The sequence below is a fragment of the Oxyura jamaicensis genome, chromosome 2 (assembly GCF_011077185.1).
Source record: "Oxyura jamaicensis isolate SHBP4307 breed ruddy duck chromosome 2, BPBGC_Ojam_1.0, whole genome shotgun sequence".
Classification (NCBI taxonomy): domain Eukaryota; kingdom Metazoa; phylum Chordata; class Aves; order Anseriformes; family Anatidae; genus Oxyura; species Oxyura jamaicensis.
Window position 1 is genome coordinate 50,921,911 of NC_048894.1, and position 25,293 is coordinate 50,947,203.

The 25,293-nt window shown below is 39.1% G+C and overlaps 1 protein-coding gene across 2 annotated transcripts in view; it reads right to left on the bottom strand.

Annotated features, from left to right (window-relative positions):
* Nucleotides 1–447: 447 nt before the first annotated feature.
* The window catches only part of E2F3 (E2F transcription factor 3), a 44,132-nt gene continuing 19,286 nt past the window's right edge, over nucleotides 448–25,293 (bottom strand). The window contains exons 2-7 of one of the 2 annotated variants that reach the window (XM_035319055.1): nucleotides 12,034–12,146; nucleotides 9,816–10,035; nucleotides 9,084–9,242; nucleotides 6,340–6,454; nucleotides 3,426–3,561; nucleotides 448–2,739 (exon numbers count right to left, since the gene is read on the bottom strand). In XM_035319055.1, the coding sequence (XP_035174946.1) occupies nucleotides 2,474–2,739; nucleotides 3,426–3,561; nucleotides 6,340–6,454; nucleotides 9,084–9,242; nucleotides 9,816–10,035; nucleotides 12,034–12,146 (1,009 nt within the window). In that variant the 3' untranslated portion in view covers nucleotides 448–2,473. Of the gene's footprint in view, nucleotides 2,740–3,425; nucleotides 3,565–6,339; nucleotides 6,455–9,083; nucleotides 9,243–9,815; nucleotides 10,036–12,033; nucleotides 12,147–25,293 lie in introns of both variants that reach the window. The other variant, XM_035319054.1, reaches the window with a different exon arrangement.

Genomic DNA, 25,293 nt, shown 5'->3' on the forward strand with positions numbered 1-25,293 from the left:
AACAAGTTTGTAAATGTGCACCTGATGCAATACTATTGGAGATGACTCACAAGCAAGCAGAACTCTTTTGTTAAAACTACTAGTAAGAGACACCCCTGGACAACTATCTGGAGGAAAGCAAACATCCTCAAAAATTTATGTCATCTTACTTAATTTGGAAAAAATAAGTTTCTATGAAATTTCCAAGAAGTCTGTTCTAGGGTTGGGGGGGGGGGGGGGGGGGAATGGAATCAATAAAAATAAACCTATACTACCTCAACTTCTGGATCTCCTACTGTTTTTCTTTACATATGTCCTTTTCTGTTCTTGTTTCCATATGAATTAATAACCACAGAACTCAGCTGGTATCAAATGTGTGAGCAGCACTAATAATGAAAATATTAACAGCTAGGTTCCAAGAAAAAGCATGATAGACACCAAGAGTAAGAATACTTTTAAAAAGAAATATACAATTCTAAACTCTTTAAAAAATCTTTTATTGATTCATTACCATACAAAATTTATTCAAATTACATCCATTTGAAGTGGTAAGATCACAGCTAGAGAACAGGTCATCCTTTAATAAATCTATTTACAAAACTCACCATAAAAGTTTTTTTTTGTTCCTTTTTTTTTTTTTTTTACAGTATGTTACAGTTTTTTTAAACTAGCATACAATGCAAAGCTAAATTAGATTAGTATTTTGCCCACGCACACTGGGACAAGTGTTTAATTTGTACAAGAAAAAAAAGATGGTCTGCATTAGTCTTCATTTTCTTTTCCCCCTCAAAAGTGCCCCTTTGTCTCACAAATCTTCATGCTCACACAACTTTTACTGTCCTCTTCCACAAGACGAAAACTTTAAATACTACATTTTTATTTACAGATCCACATCTAAAAAAACTCTTAAAAAATTACAAACCAGCTAGAAAATATTCTGGCAGTGTTTACAAATTAATTCTATTATACAAAACTGCTAGATAACTAAAGTGTGAGTTGAAACATATATCAACTTAAATACAACTGCTGAATGATCTATGCACACATTTGTACATATAAACACACACTTAACACTGTTTAACAGTTCTTTATGTGTTGCCCTTTATACATTTGTTATATTCCAAAACTCACACAGTCATACAGTTTTCTTATTAGTACTGTGACTTCTTGCCTTTTCATGTGTGAGCTTTCATAGCAGCAACTCAAATGGTACCAGAAAACCTGCATACATAATATTCTACTACAGTACAAATAGTACTAATTTTCTGAATATGTCAGATAAGCACAACGGTAACGCAAACAAAAAGGATTATATGGGCATCATCTAATCAACATTACATTAATTTAGCCCAGAACATGGCAACATATTTTACACTCAAAAAAAAAATTATTTAAGACTTCTTAGAATTCCTCTCACTTTCAAAAAAATAAATATTGGTATTATACTATACTACCAAAGATCTTCAAAAAATAAATGCAATTCAGTTGATGTGGTACTTACAGTTATGTACTTTGGAAAAAAAAAAAATTAGTTCAATTTTGCTGGCGAAGAGAATTATAAAAAGCTGTAAGCAGAGGAAGCTAACCCACTGAGATAAATATGATATATTGAACAAACAAAGCTTGGCATAAGTGTTTTCCATAGAGGGAAAAACCCACAGTGCATCTCTAGTAGGCACTTAACACAAAGCCCCACTTAGTACCACAAAAATTTATGTACCAGTTCTAATGCACGCTGGGGGCAGTAAAATTGAACTGTGCATCTTCGTTCTAGTTTAAAAAAACAACCAACAAAAACTACTTTCACACACACACACACACACACAAGCATTTTAAAAAATCTGTGATTACTACGAGAAGTGGCAGAACTTTATACTTTTCAATATTTGCAATATACACTACATTTACAGTGTATTTTTTATTAAAAGCTTTTAAGGACATAAGTATTTGACCTCATAATGAGACATATACACTGCTCAAAATGAGCATTATGACAGCAATTTAAACATTCCCACAAGTAGCTGAATAATCCCATTTCACACTTTTGCATTACTTCATATTTATGTTTACTGCAGGTACAATCCATGTTGTGATGCTCAAAAGACATGCATTCTCTGCAGAAGGCACGACCTGAAATACTATTATAAAATTGTTACTTATGACTAAGCCAGTTCATTGAGCCCTTCTCCATAAGCCCACTTGTCATGGTAAGCAGAGACTGGGGGAGTGTGAAAACAAAAACATTTACAGTCACCTGCTTGCCCTTGCTGACTCACAAGGCGCTGGAGCTTGGGGTCAAGAAGAAGACCTTGTAAAAGCCTTCAGTTGTTGTTTGTAGTATTTTAGGGAATATTAAATTAAAATATCAAAGTGTTCAAGAGCCTAGTTTCTGTAATAATGCTATTTTATGGTAAGTTGGCGACAACTCTGAATGATGGCATGTGTTTTGATTCCATTAAAAACATGATTTAGACACAGGCATCTTTTAAGAGAATCAGCTGTATATAAATTCATCCACCAATGAAGGAAGCTTCTCTAAATCATAAGCATCAAAGAGATCACTGATGCCTTCTTCATCCCCAAGGCTCAGCAAATAATCTTCCTGAAGCAGAGGAGGCAGCAAATTCACAAATGGTCCTTCAAAGTTTGAGGGAATTTGGTCCTCGGTCTGCTGGAGAAGGTTGGCTGGAGAAGCCAGTGGAGAGATTGTTGCCATATTTACTGAGCAGTCACCTTGTCCTGAGTTAGCAGAAGCCACTTCTGTAAGAGAAGGGGGGGCGGGGGAAGATGATACATTTAATCCTATTAGAACTAATAGACATGGATGGCACAAAGTCTAAAGGGCCTTTCATAAAGCATCATTTAAACAAAAAAATGCCCTTCAGTTCAGATCATTTGTAGCCTGTTTTTCTGTGTTACAAAGGTCTTCTCAAAAATACTCATGTTCTAACACCACTGACTTCTCCAATAAAAATATTAGTTTACAAGATCTAAACAACTACTGAATAAAATGAAGTGAAAGATGACATTTTTTTTTCAGTGGAATTCATACACCTGAAGTACTTCAAAGTACAAACTTTCTAAGCAGCAGATGATATCAGCGACACTGTGCAGATGTATATACCAACACACCAAGATTTCTGCCTGGTGTTGAGACAAATCTTTCTGCTACTGTCCTATTTGAAAATGTTGCAGGAACAAAATTGTTTTTCTTCAATAGTGCATAAACTTTAGTTACATATGAGGCTTATTTTAAATACCTGATGCAGAGGAAAACATTTGTTCCCCCAGTATGCACCAGAAAGACATAGTGGAAAATGGTTACCTTACCTTTTTACTTAGAAAAATAAAGCCAAAAAATAAGAACCAGATATCTACAGTTCAAGATGAAATCCTGTACAAAAGCACGGAGGAAGGCTTTTAATATTAGAAATAAATCATTTTACCTTTGGAAATAGTTTTCGAAATATTTCCGTTGTGGTCCTGACTATAGGTTTTCATTGGACTGAGGGCATCGTTTTCCTCTGGGCACAGATAAACTTCAATAGGTCCTTGCGTGCTAGATAAATGTATCAATGCACTCTGCTAACAAAACAAATACCAGTAAGGTGTTACAGTAATGAACTTGACAGAACTGACAATTCACATTAAGTTATTAATGGTGTGTGAATGTTTAAACATTTTTTTACTGACCAAAAAAAATGTGAAATCCCCCATACATCTTCTGAAGATGACTTTGCTAATGTATCTTGTAAACTGGAAGAGAATGTAAAAGCTTTTCCTACCGTTTTCAGCCCACAAATCTCAGAAACCCACCATTTTACGTATGTCCTCACAACCAGAGAGAGGTAGAGGATTGAACTCCTGACGTTTTCTAACAATCATAAGAACCTGGAGCATTCTGATGGAACAGAACAATGGTATCCAAGACTTTGGTTTTATTGTTATTCATAATATTGGATGTATTTGTGTAAATTTGTCAGAACCTCCCCACTCACACAAAAAACTTTCAGCGCTGATTCACACTGAATTCAAAGTGCTGTAAGTTCACCTGTTTATCAGGGAAGTTATTCCAAATAACAACAACAACAACCCATTTTCATCAACAAAGCTTATTTTATAAATAAGCTTGAGGTCCTTCTGCCCTCTCAAGGAAGCAACTCTAATTTGAAAAGTATTCCTGAATAGCAGGAACTTTTAGTCCATTTCAGAAAGTCAAGTTTTCTTAGCTTTCACACTGATGCAATAAAATGAGATGGCATACTACAGACAGATAAAAAAATCTCTGAAGTTGTTCATAGTGTTAAGATGGAAAATCATAAATAGTTCTGGTTAAATATAAACCTACTGCAGCTGTATTACATTAATAGAGTTAAAAAAGCATGAATACAGACATTATATACCTCTTGGCAGACTTCTTCCAAGCTCATATCATTGTGCACTTTCACAAAAAGTTCCTCACGTTATTTGTGCTTTGGCAGTTATATAGCATTGCAGACCGCATTTACAGGTATAGAGAACAAAAGAACAGGAGTACCTCAGGGCACAGAAAATAGCAAGGAGCAATGCTATAGGTAATTAGAAAAAAGAAGATGGGGAGAGCAGGATTTGTAGACAGTGCTGAAATATAACTGCAAATGAGAGAAAGAAATAAGACTTCTTACTGCCTGAAGCTGAAAAATCAAATGAGTGAGTTGGGTATATAGCATAAGGGAGGTCTAGGCACTAGTTTTAATGATGGCATGCATATCTCTCTCTCTCTCTCTCTCTCTCTCTCTTTCTCTCCCTGTCTGATTTCACTGAATTAAAAATCTAAAAGTGTAATACCATGGGGAAAGAATCAGGGAAGAAAGCAATGATAATGGTGTGTGTTTGTGTGTATATATATATGTATGTATATATAAACATATGGATGCTGATTTAAAAAAATGTTCCTTCCTTACTGCAGCAAAATGATTTTTCTTCCAAAACCTACACCTAGGATCAAAGTGGGAGGAAAAAAAAGGATGGAAACCATAATGGACCTATGCAAGTGAAGAATCTTGGTAAGAGAAGTCATAGAGCATGAATATCTGCAGTCTGTGACTGCAGGTATCTCTGGGCTCGGGGGAACCAGCTAGACATTAAAGACAAAAGAATAAGGCAGAGGCATGAACACAGCATGGAGGATTTTGAGTTTTAGTTTTCTCTCTGCACTTTGAGTGAAAAAATAAGGTACTCTATTTGCCTCTCTAAAGCTCTGGCTCATGCAAAGCATTTAAATTTGTCCAGCATACTTGGGTCTCCATTTTAACCAGGAATTGTAAAACAGCACACTTTTGCCATGAAGAGCTAAAACTCCAGGCGCAGATGAACCATGTAGTTCATAAACTAGGAGAGAAATGATATAAATCTACTCCCTGAGGGTATATTCAAAGAAAAATCACCTGAAACATTTTCTCCACAATTGTGAAATCAGGTAAAGGAAATGAAAAGCAACTGATTTACCCTAGCCATCTACCTGAAATAAGGAAAAGAAACCAAATGAGGACAAAGGAAGTAGAGCCAGATATCTCACAGACAAAAGCTGGCAGTGAGAGACTGTGGCTTGAGCAATGAGGGGCAACAGAAGAAGGACAAAGATGCACCCAGGCAGCTTCAGAAACACAAGTGATTGTAATAAAGAAGAAAAAGAAATCCCCATCCCTACACATTTCACAAAAGCAAACAAAAAGTGTGCTAGTAGAATGTAAGAAGTTTAATGCAGATGTGTTAAAATCAGTTTAAATAAAGCAGAGATGATGACGGAAGGGTTAGAACAGATTCTAGGAGTAAAATAAGTTTCTACAGTAACTTTAATACTTCAAAAAAGAGAATCCTACATAAAAACATGTCTCTTCTAATTAGGGTATCAGTAGTATGAGTCATCCAGATGTTTCAGTCTTTGAGTTATCCATGAACTTTTGGACTAAAACTACATAAAGCTAGAAAAATAAGAGCTGAATCTCTTAAGAGAAAGATTTTAGTGGTTTATGAACAGGGAATTTTCAACTGTCAAGGAAGAGCTCTCTTTTTACATAAAGTATAAGAAAAGAGAATAATCCGTAAATAGCACGGATTACCCTGAAGGGAAAGCTGGCATTGAGAGAAAATGAACAAATAATGCTTGCCTTGTGTAAAATGATTTTTTAAGATTTTAAGATTCTCCTTCCTTTTTTCTTTACAAAAAATAAATATCTAAATCTTTTAAGACAGATGAACGTGGTACTGTATGCCAGTATAATCCAGCTTGGGCATCAGTTTCCACAGTAAAATTCACAGCACGCTTGCTCCATGTATAGAAAAATGATAACCTGGCAGGATAAGTCGGGTTCTCCTTACCTCCGCTGGGTCAGGCACTTCAAGTCTTGTTTCTGGAGGAGCTTTCACAACTATAACAGTTTGGTCTTTAAGGCCACTAATTTTTCGAATATCTTGGTATGTTACATAAGCTAATGTAATCACCGTTAAGGAATTTTCCAACCTGGGTTACAATATATCTAGACCAGTAGAAAAGGCAAAATTCTGCAAATTATTTTTCCACTTTCTCACAGCTACATTACTCTTAGCCCAAAGTTTCCTATTCTCTACACTGGCTGCAATTGTAATCAGAGTGAGAACTTCCCTTTGATCTAACAGCTGGAGCCACTATTGAGAGACAAAAGGAGTTGTCTGTTCTGAGTGCTATCTCTTTTCCTTCACACATGTACAAGTAAAGCTCAACAATCTGCAGTTACTCAGAGACTGCATTAAGGAAAAGTTTTACACTCAGTCAAAATAGAATCAACTGGAAATCACAGAAAATCGTAAAGGAATTTAGAGATGCATGTTATAGATGCACTTGTACAATATATTTTTGAAGTCATCAATGAAATGAAAATATTAATTTTCACTTGAGGATTTTTTTTTTTCTTCCTTAGGTAAACATTTATCTAGGTAGCCCAACTATTTTAAAGAACTGTTTAAACAGCTACTTCAAAAAACTTCACAGTGTAGAAAGTTGATTTCCAGTTCTAAGCATGGAATGAACATGAATGTTTGGCTGTTCAGCATGGACTTGCTCAATTCAGTATGAGTGTTTTGGTGTGTTACTGCACAATGGTGCCTCAGTTACTGACCTGTGCAACTGAGTGCTTGGAACGGCAAACAGCCAGCATCGTATGCAAGCGCTTCCAGCTCTTTATTTTTGTCATCTGTGAGTTATCTAACACAATGTTTACCCTGTAGAAACAGGATCTCATTTATCATTACATTTTCTGGGGCATAGATGTGGAAGATTTTGTTGAACGTGTACTGTTACTGCACAGCACAGCAACACAACCTGCCCAGGCTCAACAACAAATGTGTCTCACATCTAACTTGGACCAAATGCAAAGTATCAGGTCAGGAGGCAAAATGGCAGGTCAGCTTTCATGCAAATGGCTTTTACCATGACTTATACCACTCCTTCAGGAAGGTACAGCAAGGTTTGCAAATCCGAAGTACAAATTACAGCAACAGTGTCTAACGTGATATGAACAAAGGAAAGGATTCCCCATTTTTCAAATAAAACAACCTTCAATGCCATAGCCAAAAGCTCCCCAAGATAATGTTGGTCACATACCAAAACATTTAAAGTTGCAATCAGTTATTTTTTGACTGTTTTTAAAGAGAGACGAGAAAGTACACAGGCTGGGCACAATGTTTAGGTCCCACATAATCATGAGGAAAAAGAAAAATCTTCAAAAGCAGAAATTTTGCCTTCAGAGATTAAGCAAAGGAAGAGGCTTCTCAGCTCCTTGAGCATTCAGTGAGCCATCCTATGTGAGTCTTCAGTAAGATAAGCTAAAGACAGTGCTGGGATGTGATCAGATTCATCCCCAGGTTGAACGCTTCAGCTTTACTTCCTCAATAATCTCTAGTATTATCAGTAAACTTGGAGTCACAAAAGGATTTGGGGACTAGGCTCTCCTAAATCCGAGAGCACGAGGCCAACACCTCTACATGTGCCTGACCATGTAGCATACTGCTAACGGTGATCCCTCCTCACCCATCCCCTAGGGAGACAGCTACCACAGGGCAGGGATCTCTACCACACCAATAGTTGGTGATACAAATAGGGAATCATAATACTCAGTTTTGTCTCCCTTAAACCTGTTCATGGACCAAACTCCTATTTGAGGACAGTGCTAACCTTACTCTCTATGCCACTCAGTGATCTCACCTTCATATGCATTTTGAGATGTAAGCAGTCAAAAGACAGTATTTGCATTATTCACACTACCTTTTTACTGACACTCCCATAGTTATTTGCTATCCTTCAAAACAGAGAATAAGTTTATTAGATGCTCTTTAAGAACTACTGACTATGTAAAGTAATAAAAGTTTTCACATCAGTATTTAATAAAATGCTCTCCAGGTGGGAAACTTACTGAAAATGAGAACTAGTTAATTATGAGACGTTTTAGCAGCCAAAATACCAAAAGTCACGCAAACCTTATGCAATCGGGCATTGCTATTACATTAATTTAGTCTAAAATAGACTTTCTGAGGAGCTCATAAAAGTATTTACATATTTTTCTATATTTCATTATAGATTCTCTAACCAGAGAAATTTGAAAATTTGTTGCAAGCTTCAAACTAAACTGACTCCCAACTTTATTTTCCTCTCTGGGCCTGTAATTTATGTACAAAGTTTAATATATAAAAAAAAGTATTGCATAACGAGTACACACACATACACCTGTTACCTTGCAAAGTATTTGTCTCCGTGCCTTCTGCACATACAAAATGGGGTTTGCAATAGGCTCAAAACAGTCTAAATAGCACAGGGCTTTGGATGTCATCACTCATTAATCAGCTAAATTCTTGGTTCTACTCTACGTGAACATTGTTGTTATGGACTACTTCATGTACCACTTTTTTATTTTTTGTGCATTCCAGGTACAAGTGGTTTAGGCAACTTTCAGATAAAAATACATCAAAACCAGTTATCCAATCTCTGGAAATGTCTGATGCTGTGTATCACATTCCTTGGAAGAATTTTCCTGGTACTACAGGAACAGCAAGAAGACTGACCATCTTTGAGGTTTTTGCAAAAAGGATATCTCTGATTCTCTGAGTCCTCTGTGAGCAACTTGAGGTCCAGGGTGCAGCTTTGGATTAGCTCATCCAGTTTCTTCTCTTCCTGAGTCAGTTCAGTCACCTCCTTTGTGAGGCCTTGACGCTGTGCCATCATACCACCATCCTCTGACAGACTGCAGCCCCTACAAACCCAAAGAACAAAGACACCTTTTGAACATTTGTAAAGCTGGACACTATGGTACAGGAAAGCAAAAAGGCAGGGTTTTACACTGCACATCAATTTCCTAGGCCTTTCCTCCTAAACCTGCCCATGGCGTGTCAACATAAACTACACATTCCAGGAAAAAAAAAAAAAAGTTTTATCATGACAACATATTTCAAGATAGAAAAGTAGAATATTACTAAGCATTTACAAAATGTTGCATCTAACTCCCCTCTACTTTAACTACACCCTGAAAAAGACTGAGGAAGACAGTAGGTAAAGATGCGCACACAAAAACTTCCTCCACCTGCAGAAACAAATTAGTTAATCCAGTATGCAGACAAAACGTGGAATTAATTTCCTTAAGAAACACTATTTATACACTGAAAATATGTCTTAATTAACTGAAAAAGAAAGCTTTGTCCTGATAGAAGGCACTTTGGACGATTACTTGGAGCAAAATGTTAGAATGGAAAGTGGGAGAAGAAGAATATTGCTACCCTGTAAGAGTGAAACCAGCCAGGAGGAATGGAAAAGGATAATGAATACTCACATCCACTGAATGTTGTTTTTGGATTTTTTCTTAATGAGATGGATGCCTTCCAGTACATTGGTGATATCGTAAATCCTCCTTTTTTGCACCTTGAGGACCTCTGCCGCTCTGTTCAAATCTAGGACCCCATCAGGAGATTGGCTCAGCAACTGAATGAACTTCTTTGTTAGAAGTCCAAGTGATGTATCATACCGAGTCTTTTCTGAAGGAGATTTTGGAGCTTGGAGAGAGAAGAAGAAGAAAAAAAAAGACAAATCAATTTTCTCATATTGGTTCCAAAAGCAGTATCCAGAAATGAAAGGATACATATTACAGACGTTTCTTTCATATTTACTAAAGAAATCTCTCAAATGTCTGCACTGACACAACTTACCACTGGGTATTTATTTGTATTTCAAGATGTACTTTTCCAAAAATCACAGGTACATGAGCAAATACGTGTATTTTTTTAAATGCAAATATTTCCATTAGTCTGATGGTTACATATAGGAATATTCTACTTTGGCTTTCACTTTGTGAATTCTTAATAGTATTTTTAGTATCTATTTATCCTGGCAGCAATACCAAAAATCCCCCTATGACTCTCCTTCATCAGGCTGATAGCCAGCTTTCATCAGGGTTTGATTTTCCCCTCTGGTAAGATAAGTGTTTCACATGCAATTGAGCAGGACTTAGGTGTACTTCAGTGGGTGAACAAAATGACAGATTCCATCAGTGCCAGAATCCATGATTTACAAAAAGCTCAAGTGAATTAGATGAGATTGACATGAGATGCAATTTATAATCATAATTTCTCCATAACCAAACAATGCTCAAACAGGGCAAGAGCATCCATTTCTTTTAAATGAGAAGTCAGCGAACGGCTTCAATCTTATAATTCACTGCTTTCACACACAAATGTAGCATCAATATGTTGAATAGATGAGTTTTTAAGAGTTTAAATATATGGAGCAGAATAATTTCTAATTCTGAATGTTCAAGGCCTTTGTGTCAAAGGAAATAAGCCAGACATTATTAGAAGCCTGCTGGGTTGAAAGTTTCCCTGTGGTATGATCATCACTGTTAGCAAAACCTTTATTGTACTTCTCAAACCTTTCATTTGCTTTAGGTCAAGTGAAATACTGCACAGGATGGGTCTTATGCTGATCTGCTGGTCATTTCCATATTTTCAAGATTCAGGTCTCACACTTAATTGAGAAAGTCAGTCTAAACTGAAATCCCACCTGAAAGTAAAATTTTAGACTGCCATGAAATATTTTTAAGAATACGATGGCTTTTCAGTGAAAACCAATTCATTGCCTGCTTGCAAAGAAAGCCACCTGTACCGCGTTCTTTGGGAGCTTCAGGGCTTGTTTGTACTGGGAAATGGAGGAAGTCATCTCAGTTAAGTGGCATCGTGTGTTTAGAGCACAGCGTGGGTTTTGTTGTTGTTGTTTTTGGTTGGTTGGTTTTTAAATTTGGGGGTTAGGGGAAGAATAAGAGCATCAGCATAAGAATGGCAAGAGGCTACTTGACCCCCCCCACCTCAAATGGCATGCGTTCCTGCTCATGCAGCAATAACGTCCTCTATACAGCCTGATAAACACTGCAGCATATCCTATGCTCTAAATGATATATTGAGCTTCTGTGAGAATGCACTTCAATTTAAAACAGACACTAAACAGTGGCAGCAATAATCTGGCTGTACTGCAGGGAGAGAAGCAGATCAGAGGCCACAGACAGCATTGAACATGTAACATCGCTGAAGCACAGCTACCGTTCTTTGCAAATCCCTGCCTGGGGAAATGAGCCCTGCCAATCACCTGCCGTAACTTTAGTCGTTGAAGAAGAGACTTCCCTGATTAGCCTTGCCTCATAACTGTGCATTTGATCCCATCATAATACTCTGATTCCTCAGCATCTACCTCTCCTAAGAGTACCCAGCTACACGCACTTGGCTGAAGATGGTTCCTGGACCAGAGAAGCTGCAGGCTGCCCAGCCTGCAGCAGGACAGATCCAGCAGCCAGGAGCCTCTGCAGCCTCTCAACAGCCCTCCACCGACCACACAGCATGTTGCCTGTCTGCGTGCTTGAGTTTGCTGCACGTGCATCCAGGTGAGGACAGCAACACACACACTCTTTTAGCTGAGTGATGAAGCACATGGTACTGGTTTGCTTTGATCTCAAGCTAGTAAAATTGAAAACTCTGTGCCATGTAGCGTATTACAAGTTCCCTTACTTTTTGGACTATCTGGACTTCTTGTTGCAGCTCTTCCTTTCCCCTTTGGAGTCTTTAGTCCTTCAGCAAGGTACTGGTGGCCACTTTCTCCTAGCTCCAGCCTTCGTTTTGCCTGTTAAAGAAACAAGAAGTGTTAAGCAGTGTATTTCACATTATCTAACAGCATACTGGGGCAATGGGAAAGGCAGACAGCAGTGACCTTTTCAGAGCAAGGTGCTATCTCCATACAGGTTCTTAACCCTCATTTGTCATGAGGGAATCTGACTATTTACTGTAATCCTAAGGTGGACTAAACATTTCACTGACAAAGGCTAGTCTAGACTGATGGATTTGTGTGGCAAATTCAGCAGATTTTTAAATTTTAGAAGCGAGGTGATAGTCCAGTGCAGACTTTCCTAAGTACATGTGAGACATTTCTATCTTCACATGAGAACATTTCAGAATGAAAACCAAAGACAATCTCTCAAGCACACATATATATGCATGCATACTTCTACTGAAAAATCCGTACCCATGAAAGTTTGAGCACAGGTAGTTGTACTGCAAGCTAAGTTCTTTTGCCATTTGAAAGGATGGCTTTGAGTGGACCAGTTCCAGTTAGTTCCAATATTATCAACCTTCCAACTATTGAATTCTACACACCATACCAAGAGCAGCATTGGACAACTGTTCTCCTCTGCGTGTCAGCAATTTTTGTCTTTGTTGAGAGTACAACTGCTACATTTATTTCACATTAACTAGCATGTTTGCATTAAAGCTACCTACAGAAAAGCCAGGTGGAGCATGAGCGTTATCAGAAAGACGATGCCTGAAGATCAGCTGAATGTCCCATAGAGCTCAAAGGAAAGCTGTATACAACACTTTGAATTAAACAACAACAACAAAAGAAACTGCTAAACTATGTAACACAGAGACAAACTGCAATGTAAACTACTACCAATATGAATTTTGTTCCTAGACAGAAATCCAATCTACTATCTTTGGAAACAATTCAGCATTCGGCCATATGCCTCAAGTTACTGAAATTTAATCTGCGGATGTTTGTTATCCTAACAATAGAAAGAACATTACCTGGGAAGATACAGAAGAAAAGAAGAAAAAGAAGTTCTACGTCTAATGAAGTTTAAACAAATAACTGGTTCTAAAGAATGTTGTTTAGTCAATTAGGTTGAATAATTCAGAGTATTTTATTTGCTTGCTCTTTAGACTTGTCACAGAGTTGCATCATATTCCTCAGTGAAACAAAAACAATACATTTTGTTATGGATTTCTAGCCAGATATTTCTGTACTGGACAGTTAGTTTCTGCATTTTCCTTTGGGTCTGTGACCTACAGAAGGCTCTAAATACTTTACATGCATTTGGTTTTGGATAGCTGGCATCTTTTTGCTGGGCTCCATTTGCAAACCTCAAACTTATTAAAAGGCGAGTTAAAGCAGATGAAACTCTTATAAACCCACAGGATAGCAGCATGTGCAGAGTGCTCAAGCCACTCTTCTCTGTTTTGTGCAAAGGGGTGAGGGACCAAATCATCAATGACAGGGCTAAGCTGAGCTACCTACATCCTTCCAGCCAGCACAGGCACCACACTCCTGCCCTCAGGTGACCCATCAGCAGCCAGCTTCTGAAGGCATGAATGAAATAGCTCTGTTTGTCTCTGTAATCCAAGGACATAGATCTTAAAAAGGTCAACTGCTAACAAACGCATCCAGCTAATATGTTAGATGACGTAACAGGATTAAATTAAGATTACAGCTATTCCACAGGGAAAAATACTTTTCACACTTTTTTTAAAAAAAATAAGTGTTTTTCCAGTCTGAGAACTCAAAGAAAAGGAAGGAGGGGTGAAAATGGAACAATTCAGGGCGTGGGAATACCAGGCCAAAGGGATACAATTAAAGATAAAAGAGAATCTCAAAACCAGGTGTGAGAAGGAGGGGAAATGCTAAAGACGAAAAAATCAGAGATTTGCAGCAACTCTATCCATCAGAATTAAAACTCAGGTTTGGACTACACATCAGAACTTTCTGTCTGAACTTGTTTTGCAACACGTTAGCAGTATTTTGCCCCTGCTTTTGTGGTTAAACACAACTTTCTTCTGTGAACTTCAAATAATCAGGTTTAGTAGTGAGAGAACACAAACAGCATCCTTTGGGCTTGTGCTGCTGTGCACAACCATTTGTCTGGGGGTGTTGCAAACAACATGATCCGGATGGTCTCACTATAGAGAGAGTGATACAGAGCAAAACATTGTAGAAGAATTTAAAATAGCATAGTGAAGTTACCAAGAAGCAATTTTAGGAAACATTTTGGAATGTTTAATTTCTGGCCAGATGTTGAACGTCATTCAGCAAGCACTTTCTTCCCCTTCCTGTTTTACAAACTTCATAATTGATAAGATCCAGGACTGAAGTGGTACAGTCTCTCGTTTTCTTTTTCCCAAACTTACAGGCCAAAGCTTTTCTAGTGCCTTTTTGTTACCCTATCGTTTCTGGGTGACTCACGTTTTCTCTCTCTCCCATCTAAAAATTATTCATAGTGCTCTCTGATACCAGATTTCCCCCTGAGAAATCTCAAGATCTACATTCGGCAAGCAGAAGAATCAATAACCCTTTTAAAAACCTCAATTAGCATAACTTATTTCTGCTAGAGCACTATATTCATTATTTGCATTATTTGTACAAATTTGCATTATTTGTATTCATTTGTGTTGTTTGATCAATTGTAGCATGCAAAATCTTCTGACACAGTATGTGGGACCTGATCAGAAGTACCAAGCCAAGCAACACCAGCACAAAGCATCCCAATGAGAGAGAAAGATAGGAAGCATAGACACCAAGAACTTTTCAGTGACAGGAAACTTGAATGCAATAAATGGAAGTCAGATTACTCAGGAGGACTGTAAAAGGATCATAAAGTACAGAGGGCAATGAGCCAAGTAAAGCCACAAATTGAAATATCCAGCAAGAGCCGCAAAAGTAACAAGAAAGCATGCTATTCCTCTGAACCAAACACCCACCTAACCCCTTGGTAGGGATACAGAAAGTTTGCATCAACTGTTTTGACTCCATTTCTTCTTCCAACACTACAAGCAAGTGCTGCTATAGATACAACTATGGATCCACTGTTCACTGCAGACCACTAGAAACAGGTGGCACCTCAAGTCTACCTGTTATGCTCTTTTAGCTTCAATCCTTAAAAAAGATAACTACCACAATTAACCTCTGAGACAAAATTGCTGGGTCTTCAAAGGAACACTTGTCCTTATAAGAAAATAGAAACTACTCAGATAAATTGAGTGTTTTCAAGTAGGCAGTCCCTGATACAATTCACTTCACAATACTGAGACAGTCTGAGAGATTAACTCATAGGAACAGGCTGGAGGCAGGTATGCTTACAAATGACTAGGAAAAGAGAAAACTACTTATCGTAAATTGAAAAAAGGGGTGGAGATAAGGTGCGATCAGGTGCAATCCATGCCCCATCCCCTTCATGGGCCACTCTGACTCAGAGCCAGCTGGCTGTAACGGGCCAATGCCTGCAGACCACCTCTTCGTCTGCCCCCTCCCTCCATCCCTGCAGTCCCCTGGTGCCAGCAGTGCCTGACTGCAAGGCCCTCCTCAGCCTCCACGGGGAGCTGGCTCAAGGGATCCCTACCAGCAGAACAGTAACATTCCTCCAAAATGGAGCAAAGAGTTTTTGCTTGGCCCTGGCGGGTGACTTGTTACCGGGCTGAGCCAGCACGGAGCGTGGCTGAGCGGGGGCAGTGGGCACCTCTTGTCCCTCTTGGCATTTCAGTGGCTTCGCTTTCATGTCACACAGCAATCTACTTCAGTTCTTGGAGGAAGAAACTGGCACCAATTGTAAGAAGTCAGAGTGCTAGTTACCTTGTAAGAGTATAACAGAGAGCAAAGTGCTAAGCATTAGGTAACAGCCAGCACGGGGTTTTGTAAAGACAGCAGAGAGGGAAGTGCAGTGGTGGGTAACAGCTAGCATTGGCTTTTGGAAGCTGAGCTGTGTGAAACCAAAGCCTCATTTTCTTTGAGAGGGTTTGTGGGGAGAAGCAATAAAATGTCATCTTATTCTTTCCAGTGATAAAACCATGAAGCTTAACCTTGCCAAACTATGCAAGTTGAATTTTTTCCTGCTAGATGTCTCCCTCAGCTTTATTACTGGACACCGAAGAGTTGCACAGTCTACAAGAGACAGACCTAAGGAAAATTACATTACTTGCATTACCCTCTGGAAACCCTTTGTCTGAAATATTCCTACACCCATATGCTTTTGAGCAGGTGCATGAAATTTCATAGAAGGATGATCTCAGTCAGAGGTACGCCTTTCTGTTCCCTGAAAATCCCAAATTTACAAACACTTGGAAAAGTGCAGTCAGTACACTTTCAAAATAAACATGAATGGTCAAATTTCATTTCAGACTACAAGTGCCACAGCTCTTGGTCCTGACCAGGACATCTCCCAGGAGGTCCCATCCAGGGCAGGATGCATCTAATTCCCCTTCTTTAATATATCCTAGAAGGCCATCAGGATATGTTAAAGAAGCTGCAGTCTCATTTCAATACAAAAGGACAAAAGTTGAACTCAGAACGAGAGCAGAATTAAACTGGGACAAAGTCTACTGAGATGGGGACAAAAGATAAAATAACTTACTCTAAGAAACCAGGATTAGGAGCTGCAAAGCAATGCCAGTTTGGGGTTATCTGGGTAGGGTAAAGAGGAAGATTCGGAATGACCAAGCATAGTGAGGAGTAAGCTGGGTGCACTAAGCAATTGCTGCTGGTGAACTTGGAAGCAAGTCAGAGAAACGTGTCTGAGTGCTCAGCTGGGTCTCTGCTGGTGTCTCAGAGCGAGGACTAAATTGAGCAGGTTAAGTTAGGGCAGACGACTAAGCCTCATGTCATTTCTAGCAGATACTACAATTGCTAGAGGCAGATAAAATGGCAGCTTTTCTGGATGTTACCACAATGCTGATATTACCGGGGAGGGGATCCAAGCCTATCCAGAGAGCACAGATAAATTTTGGCTGCAGTGAGAAAGCCTTAGCACAGCCACTTTAACAGTCCTTGTGCACTTTCCATAGGCATTCTTTCACAATTTCAAAATTAAGCAATCACTTAAAACACACTTTAAAAGCAGAGGTTCTGAGGCATGAATTCGAGAAAGTTGTTCCAGAGGTTAGGAGCTGCAAAGAAGAAAGCAAGTATCTTACATGAGCGGGTAAATTAAGCAGGAGCTTGAAGAGGAAGGAATGAATATAAGAGAAGAAGCAAAGAAAAATGACACCTCAGGGTAAATGCACAGAAATATTCATAAACTAAGAAAATTTCTCCTCCACTGAACGAAGAGATGCAGGGTGTGCTTTTTGAACATGTTCAAATGAACCTACTGTGGTATGCAGAGAGCCCTGAGTGCCTGCCAGAGGCTGTACTAAGCTAAGGGCATAGCAAACAGTATGCTTTAATACCAGGAGAGACCGAAAAATGAGAAAAGGGGCAAAGAGGAAAGCAGAAGAGCTCTCAGCACGGAAGGGGCTGAGCTCTACAGAGCAGCTCACAAGTGAGGTCAGCAAAAAGATGCAAGAGGACTATCAGAGTGCTGCCTTCAGGCTCCTAGCGACAACTCCTTGGTTTGGACCTATTTTTGTTGAGCAACAATCAGCTAAGTTTGCAATCCAAGCTCCTGGAAAGGAGAGGGATTTCATTACCCATGAAGAAATATTTACCCCAATAGTCTACGCACAGTTACCAGTAATTTGTACCATGCTACCCTTAGTTTCCAGAGTGAATTCTGATACTGTAAAACCATAAAAGGGCATTTAAGAAAAGAACTGAGAAGAAAAAGGAATAGAATGGAATTAAACTAACTGAATGTAAAAAGAAAAAAAAAAAAGAAAAAAAAAAACAACAACCCTTAAACTATGCTCTTAAAAAGGAAATTCTGAAAGTCCTCTCAAATCCCTCCCAAAGTATTCCTTCTCTGTCAAAAGCATGCATTCCCATACTACCCTACACAGAAGAGCAAGACCAAGAATGGCACTTTAATGACAAGATTACCTCAAAATTATGTTTTATACATAGCCCATTTACTGAGCAGAGGTAAAAGCGTATAGTAAGATACATAAAAATAGTGCCTTCAGAATTGAATACATTGTAAAACCAACATAAGGAAGAACAGTAGCCTGTAATATTGATGCTTATTTATCTGTATTACTAGTTAAGTGACAAGCAGCTGGTATTTAAAGTAACATTAAAAAAAAAACATTTTAAATCAAGTCAAAGTAGTTTTAAAAATTGCCCTAATAAACCTATTCTAACACAAAAGCCCCAAATTTTCTTATTGGGAAACAGCAACTGCAGTAAAAAGGAAAAAAATCCCTTCCAAAACTCCAATTTGTGTTTCCTAAACTATCAGCTTATTGGGTATCACTTTTTATAGTTTTGACTCCGATAAATACTAAGGGGACTTTCTCCTAATATTCGTCTATATTAAAAACAAAACAAAAAAATGACTGCGAAGCTGAATAAATGTTTGCTTTTAATATAGATGAGTATTAAGAGAAAGTCTCCTGTGTATGTCTTAATTAGGTTTACAATTCAGTAAGAGCCACCTCACATAATTATCAAACTACATTCATCTGCAGCCCATCCTCACTATGCATTTGACCATGAGCGCTGAAGGCTGATAGCGTTACACACTAGTGAAGCTTCTTCCAAAGGCCTTAACAAGCCATCCTGTTTCCAACGATTTTCAATTTTCGTGATTCCCAGAGAAGTATCAGGGGGTATCAAGGAAGCCACGAACTGTAAGCACTTAAATACCAAACCATAAGACTTATATTTAGCTCAAAAAATTCAAATGTGGGTGGCTAAGTTTCAGCTGCAGATCCTTGCTTGAAAGTAGGATACAAGCCAGGAGAACCTAGCAATGGCTTTCAGTTCTCAGGTTGAATTATGCAGAGGTTGCTGCCAGCGAAGAAGTATGCAAGTATCATGACTGCCTCCCAGTTATTACTGCAGAACATCATACAATGCCATTTTAACACCCACTGAAACGAATACATTAGCTCTCAGATATGCTCAACAGTTGCAGCGCAGACAGCTCGTTCCTGCAGTAGCTGCAGTGTGCACTGACACCCTGCACTTCGCCCTGATGTGGTAGCTCACATTGCTCACCTCTCAGTCTTGTCTGAACAGAAGAACATTTTCAACCACTTGTAAATGAAACAAAATGACTTTAACCAAACCAAGAAAGCAGTGAAACATAGCAATGAAAAGTAGCATTCTTCCCCTAGACCTACAGCTGGTCATTCATCAAAAGGGATTATAATCTTGGGGTACTACTGAGCTTTGATTCTCACCCTGATGCCTTGTAGGCAACTGACCTACCATAAGGTCAAGGTATCTCGTATTCACCACTGTTAATAAAACTGAGGTAAGTGAACAACCCATCTGAAGTTGTTCCATTTTCTGCTTGCTCATCAGTCTTTGGTGCCACAGGATTGGCAGAGTCAGGCTTGCGCTCAGTATATGAGCCACTGCTAAAACGTTCATCACCTTCCCCCACAGTGGTGCAGCACTTCGTATTTTCTTTGCACGAAATTGGGAAGGACAATACAATGATTAAGCAAGAAATAAACCAAAGTGTAAACCATGTTTCATGCCTCAGACCAACAGAATTACACCTATGCTGCATAGGAAATGAATCATCTGAAATCTTTCTATTGCAATTTTTTCTGCCAAATATGAAACAATTACTTGTGACTGGAAGCAATGGCTTTGCACTGCACTGAGCTTGAAGACTTCAGTTACAAACTCATGTTGAAATATGAAAAGTTATTTTCAGGAAACTGCACCCATTTTTCATCTCAACTGCTTAACTGCCCAAGGTGAGGAGCTCACAAGTCTCTGAGTAATCCTGAGAACGGCCCGACGTAAAAGCTACTCCTTCATCCCAACAGCTGCTGGAGACTAAGCTGCACTCGCTTGGTTAATGTGGAAGCTCTAGAGACAAAACTTCCAGAAAATGTACTGACAGACAGACATGACTTATATGCAGACACAGAACAGACCAACCAGGGTCTCATGGGGGAATCCCAGCTTTGGGGCTGTGGGTGCAGCTGGACACCCACCGCTGCTCCCATGGCTAGGCTGTGGTGGCAAGGCCAGCCCTCGGCCTCCAGTAGCCTTTAACATCAACCTGGCCCTACAAACTGGTGTCAAAGCTGCCGGCCACCTGTGGGCACCCATTCCCAGAAACACACCTTCAGCAAGACTGCTGCCTCCAGGCCTCAACCCGGCCCTACAAACTGGTGTTGAAGCTGCTGGTCGCTTGTGGGCCCTGTTCCCAGAAACACACCTTCAGCAAGACTGCTGCTTCCAGACCAGAGCTGAGGGGTTTTCAGTTGCAGATCATGTCAGTAACTTCTCACCACAGACATCCTTTGAAGAAAAACAAGTCTGTCATAAAACAGGCCTGCCACTAAACTTTAAAACTGACAGCAAGCAGGCGGGGGGGGCCGGACATGACTGACGACAGAGCAGCAGCAAGAGACTTGCCTGTGTAATTTCTTTTGATTACGTATCTCTGCAACAATTACACTGACATACTCTTATGGTTTCCACATTAGCAAGCAAGATAAAAGTAAACCAAGTAAGAAACTGTTAGTTCAGATTCACAGAGCGTGTGGATGGGGCACCAGCTCTCCAGTTGGCTGAAGAGCTGCTTGCAGTATTTCAGCCCTTCACATTACTTTGAACTTTGACTAGTGAGACCAGAGCTGAACTGGAACAAGGGAAATACATCTTCAGTATCACTCTAAAGTTTGCCCCCAGAAAAATTGCAAAGCAATTGGTATCAAAACATACTCTAGAGATTATGATCTTTTGTATTTAAGGACATTTTAAAGTACTTTTACTCTGTTAAAGGTCACTAACTTCAAAGTAAGACAGTGATTGGATTAGTTCTATCAAGTGGCTTCCACTCGACTTGCAGAAATTAGCACAGCTACTTCGAAAAGAAAACTTTTCAAACACTATCAGTTGTCTATCAAATTGTCTCCTGAACAAACAAGCACTGGGAGTGGTTAGAAAGGACATTAAGATTTAGATAATAGGGTTGGATTAACTTCCTTGGAAGAAATTCCAGTAAATGCTATAAAGTATCAGGTATATAAGTAAAAACTAATGTAGTTCTGAAATACTGGGCATATATATTAACATAGTAATCAGGAGAAGACTTAGCCCTTACTTACAGAACACTGATGTAAAATACAGTCATAAAAGTCTCTAGGATGGCAGAATTAATGAGATTTAACACTTACAAAGTGAAGAGGCTCACTACACTCAACAGGAAAGGGGAAGGAGCATTCGCACAGCCACAGCAGTGCTAACTGTGTAGATGCACTGTAATGATGCAAGATTGGGCTTGCATCACAAAATGTGCTTTCTAAATTGCCAGCCTAAGCCACAGCTTCTCAAGCTTTGTTTTCTTTGGATACAAGATGCATAAAGGAAAGGACTGTGTCTGTGGAATTGTACCAATGAAGTTTTCAGAGTACAAGTTTCCTTGCCCACACAGGTCTGCAGCTCGAGAGTTACACCTCCAACACCCCAAGCCTTCCTGCACTCCATACCAAACACCCTGAGCTCTACCAGCACCAAAGGACAGCACTGCTTTACTCACTGACAGGTGACTCACAGGGACCCAACTAATTTTGTCATTCATTTCTGAAAGAACACCCGATAGGAGCCATATGCAAATGCTTCAGAAACTATAGCAGAAGCCTGCAAACTAGAAGGCAGTAAGTTTTAAATACTCAGATGCATATCAAGTTTAGTATTGGGAATTCATGTCCCCAAAGGAGAAGCCTTTCTAAAAAAAAAAATTATTATTATTATTTTTTTTTAAATCGACACCAACCCACCAACTTTGACTCTATATTTTTAACTCACTGCCTAAGTGATGACAGGTCTTACATTTAACTACTTGTTCAGTTAATATAATTAGTTATGTGAGGTCAGATCTAAAGCAGTAAAATCTTTTATTTTGAAGTACTTCCTTAACCTAGTTCTATACAAGCGTAAAAACATACAGCTGGATTTCTCAAAAGTAATAAATGTACTTTGAAACAATTTAGGGTGATAAAAGTATTATATAGATTCCAAAGGACATTGGGAAAGTTGACATAACTTTCAGGATACAACCAGACCTAGATGAGATGCAATTATTTGCACTGTATAGTCAGACGTTGAGAAGTGACAGAGTCCTCAGCATGGACTGTAATACAGGATAGTTGTGCAAATTATGAAAACTGTGGGGGTATTTTTTCAGCTCACTTCAAGTCCCAACATTGTCCCAACAAACAGTGAGAAGTTATATTTGCACCTACAAGTAACTATAATGCAGAGTTTGCATGGAAAGATTGGTAAGCCATTCTCAAAGACTTTATTAAGTACAGTTTTGAATATGAAGTGACTAGTATCACATCAAAAACAAAAAACAACCTTAAGTAACCTTGAAGAAGTTAACACAATAAGCTCCTCCACATGCCAAACATCAGAGTAACAAAAGTAAATAACAAGTGCCATGAAACACAGCTTACATATCCAAAAAGAAACTATGCCTAGAAGCAATCACAAAGAAGGGTCCAAATCGGCAGAAAGTCACAGAAACGGTCAATAGCATACAAAGAGAAAAGGTAAGAATCACAGATAGCAGAACCTGTAGATTCCAGTTGTGGTTGACATCTTAGATCAGGAGCAAATAATGCCATCAGAAGATTTCTTCACAGTACATTTCTTTGCCTACACACTTAATTGATTTCCACACAACCTGGGTGGCTAAACTCTAAGAACTGATGATCTACCCCAACACCATGTCAAAGCAGGCAGCTGTTCTATATATTCTTATTACACCAGTCAGTTTGGCAGTAGACAGCTTACATGGCACAAAGACAGCAGAATTCTTCATGTTTTAAATTCTGTGTAATGTCACAAAGAACAGCTAATCCACATCCTACCTCAGCGGTATTTAATACCTATCAGCCACAGCAAGGAACAGAACAACTTAAGAGTGCTGGCAGAATGAAGATAAATTATGTGGTTCAAATGATAAGATTTACTTATTCCCAGTGACAGAGAGAAGAAAAAAAAAAAAATAAAAAGACACGATGACAAACAACAGTTCATGAGAAAAGAGAAAAAGTGTTGGTAGACTAAACGATTTTCTTTTTCCCATCTGGACAAATTCTCTCATGCCACGGATGGGGCAATCTAAAAAGCTGATGTGATAGCCTAATTTGTAAGACAACATTCAAAGCAGATGTGCTAACACAGGGAATAAATTTATTGTGGGGAAGAAGTGAACATTGCTGTTCTTTTGCATGTTATGAAGTGTATTTCATAAAATAATCCCTTTTGGTTCTGGTGAAGGAGAACGTATCAGGTCATAGAGTCGAGTCAAGCAAGGACATATAAAAAATTGACCCAGACATGATCTATCCACTCCATTTTGTCTTCTTTACTATGTGTTTCCTAAGGTAAACACCTTGAGATGACTTCTCCAGAAAAAATTATTCCCTTTAAGTCTGAACTTTGGGGAAAAAAAAAAAAAAAAAAAAAAAAAGGAAAATAAAAGCATTTTCTCTCTAACACAGCCTTTGATCAATGAAAATAATGTGACTTTCTAACAGGACTTCCTACATACCACAGACCACTAGATTTCCTCTAGTTGCTATGCACTTAGTAACGTTAAAACTACCTTCTAACCAGGGACAGGAAGAGATTACCAAGCAATGTCAGAATTTGTGCTAGGAGAAAGCTAAACAAACAAGCATGTGTCAGGAAGGACCATGCACACAGTTGCTCTCACCAAAAATTGGACAGAAGGACTTGCTGACCTCAAGTCTATTTAGCACTGAAAGTACAGAGTGCTACTCTTAGCAAGACATTCATTCTGTCACAGCTTGACAGCATCAACTCATGATTTTTTTCCCCTCATTTAAAAAAAGTTTAATTTCCACTTCAGTTTTGCACTGTTTCAGTTTCCAGTAGTAAGTTCTTGATGTGCTTAAATTCAACAATTCTTTTTTTTTTAAAAAAAAAAAAAGTGCTTTTTACACTAGAGCCATCTGACAGAATAGCTGAGGCAGGAAGGGACCTGTGGAGTCCATCTAGTTTACCTTCACCGCTCAAAGCAGGGGCAACTACAGCAGGTTGCTCTAGGCTGTGTTCCAGCTGGGTTTTGAGTATCTCCAAGGATGGAGATGAACAGTTCCAGCTCTCCTCGTGTGTCAGATGCTTCAGAGCCCTAATCACTTTCGCAGTCCTTCGTTGGACTCACCCCAGTATGTTCATGTCTCTCTTGTACTGGTGTCTCTCTCACCAGACCTGGACCCAGCACCCCAGGTGTGGCTCACCAGGGCTGAGCAGAAGGGAAGGATCGTCTCCCTCAATCTGCTGGTGATACAACACCTAGTTCAGCCTGGGAGGTTGTTGGTTTTCTTTGTTGTGAGGGCTCATCTCTGGCTCCTGGTGAAGCTGGTATCCACCACGACCCCTAGGGTTTTTTCTGCAAAGCTTTTTTTTTTCCAGCAGGTCCCGGTGCACGGGTTTTTCCCCCCCAGGAGCTGGGCTTTGCATATCCCTTTGCCGAACTTCTCAGGTTCCTGTCAGCCCCTTTCTCAGCCCGTCAAGGTCCTTCTGAAAGGCAGCACAATCATCACCTGTATCAACCACTCCTCACAATTCCATATCCTGTATATCAGTCAAGTTATCACTTAATATTTAATAAGCAAAGTACTGCTCAAGTTGCACAGTAAGGCACTTTTTTCAGAACTCAAATAATTTTTTTTGCACTATTTAATATTTAACATCTTCTATTTTCAACATTTTCCTTTATGAACGGCAGCACTGAATTGCAATTGTTATTCTAGTACCAGCTCCACTGTTCACAGGGGCAAAAATACCCCCTTTCATGTTCCTTTTCTTGTGCATCCCAGGATGCAAGCCTCAGAGCCACCGTCCCTCAGCATTGCAGTGGAAGCTTGTGCAGTTGCTCGTCAACTCCTGACTCTTCATAAGTGCTGCTTTCCAGGATACAGGCCCTCTTTCATAAAGCATAGCTTGCATTCCCTGTTCTCTGGCATACAACTTTGCCTTTGGCTGTATTAAAGACACAGTGTGTTTGAATGAGCCTACAGAGCAAGTTGTAAGAGTCCCATTATCATTTACTATTCTACAAGCAATTA